At 31.1% G+C, this 12439-nt stretch overlaps 1 protein-coding gene across 1 annotated transcript in view; it reads left to right on the forward strand.

The window, feature by feature from the left end:
- The window catches only part of LOC124359818 (laminin subunit alpha), a 139550-nt gene that overhangs the window by 86996 nt on the left and 40115 nt on the right, over positions 1-12439 (forward strand). Inside the window, exons 38-46 of the mRNA XM_046812876.1 lie at positions 489-777; positions 1883-2022; positions 2533-2822; positions 3470-3663; positions 6026-6228; positions 6412-6565; positions 9278-9461; positions 10516-10646; positions 11406-11690. Of these exons, the coding sequence (XP_046668832.1) occupies positions 489-777; positions 1883-2022; positions 2533-2822; positions 3470-3663; positions 6026-6228; positions 6412-6565; positions 9278-9461; positions 10516-10646; positions 11406-11690 (1870 nt within the window). The remainder of the gene's footprint in view (positions 1-488; positions 778-1882; positions 2023-2532; positions 2823-3469; positions 3664-6025; positions 6229-6411; positions 6566-9277; positions 9462-10515; positions 10647-11405; positions 11691-12439) is intronic.

Genomic DNA, 12439 nt, shown 5'->3' on the forward strand with positions numbered 1-12439 from the left:
ATAATTTTTTAAATCTGAATATTTTTTTAGTCTACTTTCAACCATGGAGAGTTTAAAAGTGTCTTTTGTTAAGTAACATTTTTCTTCAGGCTTTTTAGTTGCTTATGCATGGTTAGAAAATTTTGTTTTTTACTTGTAATAAAGTAGACTGTAGGAAGCAATATAAAAATATTAATGTCCATCAATAAATAAAAATGCTATGAGGTTTTTAAAAATGGCTACTTTTCACTAAAATATGGCTTGAAGGCAGACAAATATCTATGAAAAAATTGTTGCATCAAAAGAGTTAATGAAGAAGAACTAAATCGATAGATTTGAAAAATTATACATGTAGATAGATCACACATCTTTATTAATTTTCAAACGGACACAAATGCCATTTTGTACCACAAAGGATATCTATTGACTGTCTTGAAAACTTAAAATTTAATTAAATGTGAATTTAAACATGATTATCATGGTCATTCATCCATCACTGTCCTGTACAGGTCCTCAGGTGGACCAAGCACTAGATGAGGCAAAACGTATCCTCGAGGAAATTTCCCAGGTCGATTCTAGCAACATGGAGCTGGAGGCACAGCAGGGACGGGACAAAGCTGCGGATTTGCTGGAAAAAATGAAAATCTTCGCTGGACCTCCAGATAATATGACTGAGGCACTGGAGGCTCTCCGGGACCGCATCTTCCAGCTGGACTTGAAGCTCAATGACCTGCTAAACCACACCCAGGAGGCACAGGACAATGCTCAGAAGGTGGAGGCCCTCAACAACAAAAATAGGTACAATACACAGAGTATTTGAAAATTATTCCTCTTTGTTGAACCTCTCCTTTAATTGAAACCTGAACTGTTGAGGCCTCAGAGATGTAATGGTTTTAAATGAATTAAACTAAACTAATTTAAAACATCAGATTAAAATTACTTTGAAGGAATTTTGTACAGTCAGGGTAACTCCTTTGTTTTGAACTTGTATGTGAGGTCCTACATAAGGAAAAGTTTGTGAACTCAGATTACCATTGTTCGAGCAAATCTGCAGGTGTTTGTTGAATCTTTTGTGCATGCGTGAGCAAGCCAGTGGACAGAATTCACATTACAAGTCATGATAGCTGTGTTCTGAGACGACTATGGGAATGAAACTATGTTAGTCTTAAACAACTGCTTGCCCCATATAGAAATTATAAATTCAGTTCATAAGTATTTATAAAGTTTAATAATATATTGTCTCATTACCATGGTGTAGTGTAACTAAAGTTTATTTTTATCTCTAGCTACAGAAACATTGTTAACAACTTCTCTGTGACACACTAGTCATGCACTGACTTTAGGGCAGAGGGGATAGTATCAGTGTGCATCCACCATAGTCAATGTGTTAAACTATGATTTATCTCTAGCTACAGAAACATTGTTAACACCTTCTCTGTGACACACTAATCATGCACTGGCTTTAGGGCAGAGGGGATAGTATCAGTGTGCATCCACCAAAGTCAATGTGTTAAACTATGATTTATCTCTAGCTACAGAAACATTGTTAACACCTTCTCTGTGACACACTAGTCATGCACTGACTTTAGGGCAGAGGGGATAGTATCAGTGTGCATCCACCAAAGTCAATGTGTTAAACTATGATTTGTCTCTAGCTACAGAAACATTGTTAACACCTTCTCTGTGACACACTAGTCATGCACTGACTTTAGGGCAGAGGGGATAGTATCAGTGTGCATCCACCATAGTCAATGTGTTAAACTATGATTTATCTCTAGCTACAGAAACATTGTTAACACCTTCTCTGTGACACACTAATCATGCACTGATTTTAGGACAGAGGGTATATTATCAGTGTGTATCTACCACAGTGAATGTGTTAAATATTTGTTTCCATTTGCAGGAACTCCAGCTTGACTTCTCGTGTCAACAATGTTAAATATCTAACCAAAGATACCAACCTCACACTAAGTGACGCCAAGGAGTTAGTGCAGAATGCTTCTGCTCTTTTGGACAAAGCCAAGGCAGCCTTCGTGGACCTTCGTAAGTCATTTACTGTTATTTTCCAATTGGTAGACACTGTGATTTTTTTGTAAACAGTTAATTATAAGTCATTAGAGTCATCAGTGATCTCATTTTAAAAATATGATTAATAAACATCCTAACGCTTTTTAGTTTTTGTTGTAAAATATTTATAATGTAAAGTATTTTTTATATACTTCTTGAATATTTAAAATTTCTAACTTTTTTCTGAATAATTAATAAAAACATCTAAAAATGTATAAAGCATTTATATATGATTTATCATGCTTTTAAAATTAGATATCTCCTAAAAATAAGGTCACAAAGGTGTTTTTGTACTATTCTTATGGAACCAAAATTAACTTTCTTTTGGACACATTAATTCAATAAAATTGAAAATATTTTACAGTACAAAATTCCTCATGACATATATAAAGAATTTGGTAACCTTATAAGAAAATATGAAATAGATAAATTTATGACCAAATGTGGTATACTTGTTTATTTGAATCTGAACATTTTTCATTGTAGCCTTAGAACGGGACGATCTGCAAAATGCAAGAAACAGACTAATTGAGAAAACATCCATGCAGGATGATGAACTAGCTGTCATACAAGATGTTGTCCAGCAAGCAGCAAACCATGCAGACCAGCTGGCTGCACAAGCTGCTATGTTGGATGGCATGTTGACAGACACACGAGATTCTGCGGACAGTGCAATTCAAGCTGCAAATGCATATGGCAACATTGTTGTTGCCATTGAAAACGCAAGTAGGGCTGCTGATGATGCAATTGTAGCTTCTAACAATGCAGTGTTTAAGGTATGTTAAATATAATTTAGTGATCATAATCTAGTACTTTTAGTAATTCATTTAGTTTTGTAATTCGATTTAAGCATACAGTATAATATAATGAAAGGCCTAGATTATAATTGCTACATCACTGAAAATTCTAAATAATTTCTGTATTATAGGTTAACAATTTTTATTCTGGTGAAACAAATTGTCCTTTTTAACAATTGTGTTGAGGTATACAAGGTATTGTTTTAAATTTACAAAATAAAGTATTTCTATAAGAATCTACATCAAAATTTTAGTGAGAATTCGGTTGATGATAATAGACTAATTCGTATATCAGTTAAGGACAACAAATAAAGCTACTCTTTACAAAAAAATTTAAAAAATCTTGTAACCAACAATATGAAAGCTTAAAATGTAATTGTATTATTCTTTTAATAGAAATGATATTTTGGGAATATGAATAGAGTTAATGAAGGATAATAAATTTATCATGTATAATAGCAGGTTGAAGCTGTGTTGTTTTAAGCGTGTGTGGATGAATCAGAGTAGAATTTTTTATTCAATATCTCAAGATTTTGAAGACATTAACAATGTTTTACGTGAGACTGGCAGGCTAGAAGATATTTACTAAGCAGTATTTTTCTTTAATTGAGTAATTATGTTGTCAGTCTGCCGGAATAGCCAACCAGAGTGAGGATATTAACAGGAGAAACAGTGAGCTACTGGACCAGGTGTACCGGGCAGAGGAGGAAGTGCAGGCTTTGGAACGGCCGGGAGCACAGCTGCCCATGACTCTGGAAGACATCAAGCATGTGGCTAGCCTCAACTCATATATCAATCACACTTACAATCAAATACAGAGGTTTGTATACATTTTATACTGTTAATTTATGTTATTTTATTTACTTTATTTTTTATTACAAATAGCTATTGCAAAGGGGAGGTAATAGTTAATTTTAAATTAACAATTTTGATTTATACTAATTAAGTAGAAATTTTACAATATAGCAAACAATTAACAAATATAATAAATACTAATGTTATAAATGTTTACAAACAGAATTGTATTTCAAAAATGGCTAACAGAATTTATTGATAAATAAAAATAGTTATTAAATTATAAGAAGCATAATTCATAATTAATGAAATTTGGATAAAATAATTTTAAATTCAATAAAATTACTGATTGAGTAACAATTTGTTTTTGTTTTACAAATATTAAACCATTTAATATGTAAATGCATGGTTAGGAAATTGCATGGAAAGAAATGGAAATTTTATAAACAACAGCTTGTATTTTCATTTAGCCAATCTTCAACCTCTTAATCTTCAAATTATTTATGTTTACTTGAATTAGGTTTTCTTTGAAAGATATTTAGCTGGAATTAAAAAACAAACCAAAATCAATAAAACATTACTTTATTTTATTTTGTAATAATCCCTTGGAAATATTTGGCTTAAAACGTTCATGGAGCTATATGTAACTTATAATTTTTACCATTTACTTTATCATTAGTATAACTTTCTAGATAATATAATATATGAGGGCTTCCTAGAAAGTAAAGTACATTAGTAGATACAAATTTTCCGATAATTTTATTTAACGTATGTTTTAAGTAACATTGTACTCTGCATAATTTGTTGCATGTATTTTACCATACAATTAATATTAAAAATATATTTTTAAGGTATCCAGAAATAGTTTTAGGGAATTCTAACATGTGTGAATTTTTTAAAAGAGATTATTTTATTTTATTCAGAATTCTGGCAGAATTTGATTGATCTTTTAAGAATTTTTTTCTCAAACTAATATAAAAATAAGTGTTATATAAAACAATTACTTTGAAAAATGATGACTGTCTTCTTGAAGTGTTTAGTATAAAATAATCAGTATGCTTTGAAATTTTCTGTAAAAATCTGACAGATAAAATTTACTTTGAATTGTAAACATGTATGAAGAAAATAGTATAGAATAATGTTTTTATGAATAGGTTTAAAAACATATTACGGGTCTCTGGAGTACACACATAACATAATTTCTATGTTCCATAATTGGCACATTTATACTTCTTTCTCTATGGAGTAACTTTTGAATTGGTTTTACTGCTGTTAAATAAATTAAACCGGATGTTCAAAATATTCCCATGCAGTATTCTGACAATGTGCTATGCAGTTACAAAAATTGACTGTTACATTCTGTGCTTGTACTGTACAACACCGTAGCTGAATCAGATCTTTAGGGTGAGTTGATAAACTATATTTTTGGACTATTTCCAAAGAAAGAATTCAAGCAGAAATAAGTCAGGTGGATAAGAAGGGATCCATATCTTCCAATTCACCTTTTCAGGAGTACTGTATCTAAATTTCCTCATTTGGAAACCAAAGTGTGATGGCTTTGTTAGTATTGTTTGAAATCTGTGTCAATACTAGTCTGTATTGCAAAAACTTATGTTATTTTGGAGCAGATAAAAGATGGATATTTCAATTTCTATCAATGAAAATGGTCCTAATATTTCAATTTTTACATACCTGTCCCAACATTTACTTTTTGAGGGCATTATATATAACACTCAAGTATCCAAGAGAGTTGCTGTTGACCCATTAACAGCTTTTAAAACTGCCGTTTAGCACAAAAGTTGACTCACCTAATAATACAGTATAGTTCAGATTTGGTATTGACCAATTCTATTCATGAGAATTTCATAATATTCTAGCAATGGATCAAAATGGTCTTTCCTCTTAAATTAGATTTACTTAGTTTGGTTTGAAACCAGACTTTTAAAATTGTATGCGTTGATTTACAAGATATTCCATAATCTTCTGCTGCAGATATAAGACTAAATATGAAAGAGTGAAGAACATCAGACAAGACATGTTCATCTGTCACTATAGTTGGTAATCCAGTCCAGATACAGTTCTTAACACAACCAGTCTCTAAAACTTGATCTTACAGGAAAGAAACCGTACCTCAGACTTATTCATATGCTGTATTCGTGCATATGTTGAGGTGGTGAGCACTATACCCGGAATAGTGCATAAACGTCTCTAACTTTTAGGTCAAACCTTATAATATGATGATTTTTTAATAATAATTTTATAACAAAAATGTAATGAAACCTATGCTTAATCACCTTGTGTTGTATTACAGTTTAAAATATTAAAGTCAATGGTTGTGATCACACTATAAGATAATGTTTAAGAGCGAATGGTTTGTTGGGTTATAGAGGACTACAAAACATCCCAAAGGTGGACCTGGAGGGGATTTACAACACTGCAAGTCTGGACGAGGTGACAGATGATGCCAAGAGTGCACTTGAAGAAATCAAAGAGTATGCAGAGGACCTCCCACTGAAGTTGCAGACTGCAAAGCAACTCCACAAAGACAACCAACATGCAATTGAAAACGTTCAAACAGCTAACAAAGAATGTAAATGTTTGAAGCAAACATTTTATGCTTTTCATTTTGTTTTTAAATATTTATTACAATTTTTGAATAATTTTCAAGCTTGAATAGTATTAGTTATTATAAAACTTTACAATTTTGATTAGATAAAAACATACACTGTATTACTTTGTTTTTTTAATAGACATATGGTAATATTTCTTACAGTGGAGAAGGTAAACAATATACTGCCAGATATTGTAGGACTGGTGGAGCAGTTAAAAGCTCAGCCGCAGGAGTTGACACAAATGGGCGATTTGATCAGAAAAGACCTAGAGCACCTGAAGACCAGGATAGCAATGGCTCGGGACATCGCTAACAAGTACTGTTTAATATTACATACTTAGTTAACTTTAGTTAAATATTCAATAATTGTAAAATCTCTAGCAACTCTATAAATAGTAACAATCACACTTAAGTTTAGCATTTTTCATAGTTTATATTTTGTTATTTGTTACTATTGTTATTGTTTTTGTTGTTGTTGTTGTTGTTGTTATTATTTAATGCAGAGTTTATTATTGTTAATATCCTTATAGTCTGTATTTTTTATATTTTTTAAATTTTTTTGTTAACTTAGTTGTTGAATATTTAATTAGTATTGGTAAGTGATTTCCTCCTATTTATAAACTGCCACTCATTATTTTATTAAGTATGTTTGTGCCACTGCCACTCAAATATTATAATCACTCACACTAGATTTAAAGTATAATATTAATGATATTATATATATATATATATATATATATATATATATATATATATATATATATATATATATATAAATTTGTCCTGAACAGTTTTGGGTTGCATAGAGGATTTTAGAAGTTTATTTATTAAAATACTACTAAGTAAAATGAAGTGAAACTTGATTTTATTTCTGGTGAAGTTAGGTCTATGAAGTCTTCTCGTTCACTAAAAAATATAAAATATCAACGCTAACCTTATAGAACAAGTCTACAGCCAAGTATGATGTTAATAAATTACTAATACATATTTTACAGTATTTTGACACAACGTTTATTGCTCAACAAATTAATTTTGCTAATGACTTCATTATAGTTTTAATTAATTTCATCAATACACAGTCTAAATTTCAAAATGATTGAACTTTTAAACCATTAATTGTTTAGCTAAAAAGGACTGGTCATATTTTCCATATTTTGTGTATGATATCAGGAATTCTTTGTTTGAAGTTTGTTTTTGACGATGGAAGGATTGTAAAGGAAACGGGATTTATTCTGACATTTGCCATTGTTTAGTGATACAAAAAATCAGTAACATTATGTTTCGAGATCTGCAATTTGATCTTTCTTCAGGTAAATAACTAACCTAACAAAAGTTACAATCTAGGTTAAAATAAACAAAGCATACCAGAGCATTGTGATACGTGTAAGTCAGGAATCACAACCCCCATGTTGTGTGTCACGTTCACTAACTCTAAAACATGCACTTAATTAAAAACTAGATTTGATGGAGGTATGTGGATGGTACCTTTGTTCTTTTTCCTCACGGAAACACTGAGTTGAATGACTTTTTGAATCACATTAATAGTATTTCTCTTTCCATCCGCCTTACAATGGAAGTGGAAGTCCAAAACAAGCTTCCTTTTTTGGATGTGTGTATATTAAGAGATAGGGAGGTCCTTAAGACTTCTGTTTTTTTAATGAAAAAACACACACACACACACACACAAATATTTAAATTATCAATCATACCATCAACAATCTGTCAAAGAAGGAGTGGCCTACTCATTAGTTGATAGAGCAAAGAGCTTATGCTCAGATAAAGATGGATTAAAAGAGAAATTTAAGAAAGTTGAATCAGATCTTAGACGCAATACTCAATAGATACACGGATACCCTCAATTAGTAATAAATAAGTGTAACGAATGAGAAGAATATTTCCTGAGTTAAAAAAACAGAATAGTGATAAATTTGCATTTATGTCAATCCCTTATGTGCCAGGATTATCAGAGAAAATTAGAAGAGTAGGTAGAAAGTACATTAGAACCAGGTTTAAAAGTCATAATACCGGTACTGTTAGACAAAGTCTTGTAAAAAAAAACCAAAAAATGGAACATAGAATTCCAAAATTTGTGTTTACAGTATAAAATGTAATTGCAATAGGAAATACATAGGCGAGACAAAAAGACCATTAAACGTAAGGATAAAAGAACACAAAGAAAACACTAGAAAGGGTCTAACAGAAAAGTCCAAGATTGTACACCATTGTTGGTCCGAAGACTATCATATGAATTGGGATGAAGCCAACATAATACATTAGGAACCTCATTTCTTTAAAAGGAAATTAATGGAGGCTACATACATTAAATTAGCATACCAACCAATCAGTCAACCATCTGTCAAGAGGTTACAAATTCTGAAAAATTAACTAAAAAGAAAATCAAAAGTATCAAATGGATTAGATATTTGTAATATCAAAATCAAAATCAAATCAAAATCAAAAATCAAGACTTCACAGCTGGTTGGCCGAACGTCCATTTTACTCCATCAACGAGTTCCTTCAACATGACTAAACCGATTCCAAAGAACACTTTATCTGTTAAAACATTTCACTGACTCATTTACAAATGTATAATTTGTATCTCTATGTGATTTGAGTTATGACTATGTATAATTGACACCATTTCTGTTCTCAATGAACATGTTATTAAAGGTATGTTTTGATTTGATTTGATTATGTGTTAGGTTAGTCATTTACCTGAAGAAGAAATCAGATTGCAGTTCTCATAGTGTTACTGATTTTTTGCATCACTGAATTATGGCAAATTTCCAGAAAATTCCTGTTTCCTTCTTATTAAGAATGTTTTACTTTTTTCATCAGCAGTAAGTCTAAATAATAATAATTCCTTTTAAAGATAAAAATAGGTTTTCTTAAAGATGTAAATTTTTAAATAAAAAAATTGAATTTATTATTTGTGCTGGAATAAAACAAAATCTACTAAACTAAACTTAGTTCAGCTTGTGATGCACTTTTGTATCACTTTAAAATTACCTTTTATTTAATGTTTCAGGATAAAAGTAGGAGTGACCTTCTTCCGAAACACAACATTGGAATTGCGGAACCCTGAGAGTATCTCCCATCAAGGGTTGAACTCACACATTTCCACGTACTTCAAGACCCAAGAACCGAATGGGCTGATCTTGTATCTGGGCAATGAGAAAGGCACTAGCCGCAAAATGAGGAGGTCTAATTCGGTTAGCCCTGTTTTCTTATTCTTGAATTTTTTAACTGAAGTAATACAAATGTAATTACAGTAGAGTGTCAATAATTCAGTCATCCAAAATATGGACGTCCGGATTTAGATAAGTCAGATTTGAATCCATCGAAAAAATTACATTCAATACAGTACTGTATTAGTTTAGTTCAAACCTGCTGAGAGCTATGACATGACTTGTGTGTAGAATATTATCAGGAGAGATAGTGATGAAGGAAACATCATTGTATGTTTGCTTATTTAGATGTAGTATTTAAAGATGAGGCAGAAAAAATGAAAGTAGATGAGGATGAGAATGAAAGTGACATTCAAGAAGCAGGGCCTACACATGTTAGAGCATTTATTTACAAACAGTTGAGACAGTAGCACCAGAATGATGGCTTTAAAAACAAAGTGAGAACATAATATCAACACAGCTGTTATTCTTAATGTGCAAAATATTGAACAACTACTACATTTCAAACAGCAATAAGCAATTTTCTTTTAAGTTCAAACACTATAAAGTACTGTTAGTGGCATTTTTACAGCTGCACTCAGATGTATTTTGTTACAGCAATTGATATGCTTTTCATAAAACAAATAAATTGACTAAGTGCAGTACTATGCTATGTAGTGTTTCAGTAATAAAAAATGTTAAAATTAGAGTGCATTAATAGTTTTATTTATACGCTTTGTTTCCAATTAATCGGTAAAGTGAATTGCATGCACCCGATTTAGTGAGACTTTTATGTTGAAAACTTGTACCAGCCTTTTATGGTTTTATTTTTAAAATGTGAATGATCATTAATCTGATAGGGGTAAGGTCGGTTAATCTGGATTATTGAACACTCTACAGTAGATCCATAGTAAAAAGTTATGCCAGTTCTTGAATCAAATAAGGAAAACATTTTTGAGTTCCTTTAATTAGAGGAACTTAAAATTTTGCCATATTTATATTGTAATATTCCACCGCAGGTTATCATTACTTTACAATAATTATTTGTTAAATTTGTATTGTTATTTTATATGTAACTTCAGTTGTAAATCTGTTACAGGATGACTTCATGGCTCTTCAGCTGGAGAATGGATACCCAGTGTTGACCATAGATTTGGGCTCAGGGCCTGAGCAGATCAACAATAACAAGTTTGTCTCAGATAACAACTGGTACCAGGCAATCATAGACAGGTATAGTGAAGACTTTGGGGTTGAAAGAAGATTTGAACTAAGTGAATATTTCTGTTCAAAAAGGCTAAGCCCTAAGGGATTATCCATTATTACAACATTCTCAACAGGAATGAAGCATCTTGGCACACTTATTTATACTCAGTCACAGCTCTCTTTTAAATTAAATGACTACCATTTTTTAAATTTGCTCCTGCAAATCCTTTAGATAGCTAAGAGTCCTTTGATCAATTTGAGGTTTGTTGTGGTGTTAATATAATCAAAACACTAAAACATTATTAATCTACTGCAATGTCCTTAGTGCTAAGTTTAAAAAAATAAAAATTTTATAGTGCAATTTAGGAGATTTGTATGGTTAATATTGCTGTTTTATCGATTTCTGCCACATTTACGAGAAGGATTTGTAATGGCTATACAATGTCATTTTGACTGTCATCTCCACCTTTATTAATCAACTCACTATACACCTCTATTTACTAATTTTTTTCTACTCAATTTTCTTTTACTTTCAACGGATGTACACTGGTCATACTCATTTCTGTCTTCCATTTAATTTTTATTTATTACTTGTAAAGTTAGTTTTTGTAAATGGTCCACAAGCTAACTGTTAATTGGTTTTACAAAATAAAAATACAATCTCAATAAAAGTTTAAGTGGACAGTAATATTATTTTTTTAATTTTAATTGATCAATCCAAGTGTGTTTTATAGTAATATCTTGTAGTATCAATAAACTAAGAGGAGATTTCAATGGATGTTTTAGGACAGGGAAGAGTGTCAAGTTCACTATAAGAGAGCAAGTTAGCTCAGAAAATATCCAAGAACACTCTGTGGAACATGTCCTGAAAGGAACATCTACTCTCCTCAATTTGGACAAGGAGCACTCCAAACTGTTTGTTGGTGGCTTCCCAGTGACCTTTGATGTCCAGCCTTCGCTCAAGTACACGTCCTTTGAAGGTCAGATGGAGGAGTTGGTCATTGGAGACTCTCAGGTGGGGCTCTGGAACTTCGAGGACGCTGCCAACCTTGACACTGGAGCTCAAGAAAGGTCAGTTATATTTTGGTTATATTGATAAATATATATTCCTTATGTTTTTTTGTCATAAGTAAACATAATTTAATAAATAAAATATGTTAAAAACAGCATTGTTTTCTAGACTGTACAACAATATCCTTTTTGAGAACCAATTTGTATTTTTATGAGGAAGCTTAAGCTTAATTACATGTATTTGTATTCATTTCCTGTTATGAAATGAAAAATACCTTTACTATATAGGTGAAGTTAGGACTTAAAATGTTATGTCTGGTTATATAAGAAGTTTATAGTAATTGTGTTTATATTTTTTGACTTTGGAAATGTTGGTTTTATTTAATCATATTCTGGGTTTGTTTGAACTGTAAGCTGAATTGTATACTTTTTCTTATTGTTCATCAGTAAATGTGCTAATTAAACATATAAGTACACTGTGGCTTTCATGTAACTGTGGGACTATTCAATTGTACAAAATGTGTGAATATTATGAATAAAGATAAATTAAATTTGAATAATTAATTTTTGTTGAATTTAGTTCAAGTAACAGTCTTATAAGTGTACAAGCATAATTCTTAAATTGTTTTATAAGTAAATGTTAACAGATAAAACTTTGAATGTAAACATATTGTCATTAATAAATGGCAAATAATAGTTGGGGGGAGGGGGTTGACCTCAGTTCAATTTCAAATTTCTCTTTTTCTTTAATAGTCACATCTTTTCCTGTATGACCATTAAGTAGTTGACGTGTTCCATGATTAAACTAT

The sequence above is a fragment of the Homalodisca vitripennis genome, chromosome 1 (genome assembly GCF_021130785.1).
Source record: "Homalodisca vitripennis isolate AUS2020 chromosome 1, UT_GWSS_2.1, whole genome shotgun sequence".
Classification (NCBI taxonomy): Eukaryota; Metazoa; Arthropoda; class Insecta; order Hemiptera; family Cicadellidae; genus Homalodisca; species Homalodisca vitripennis.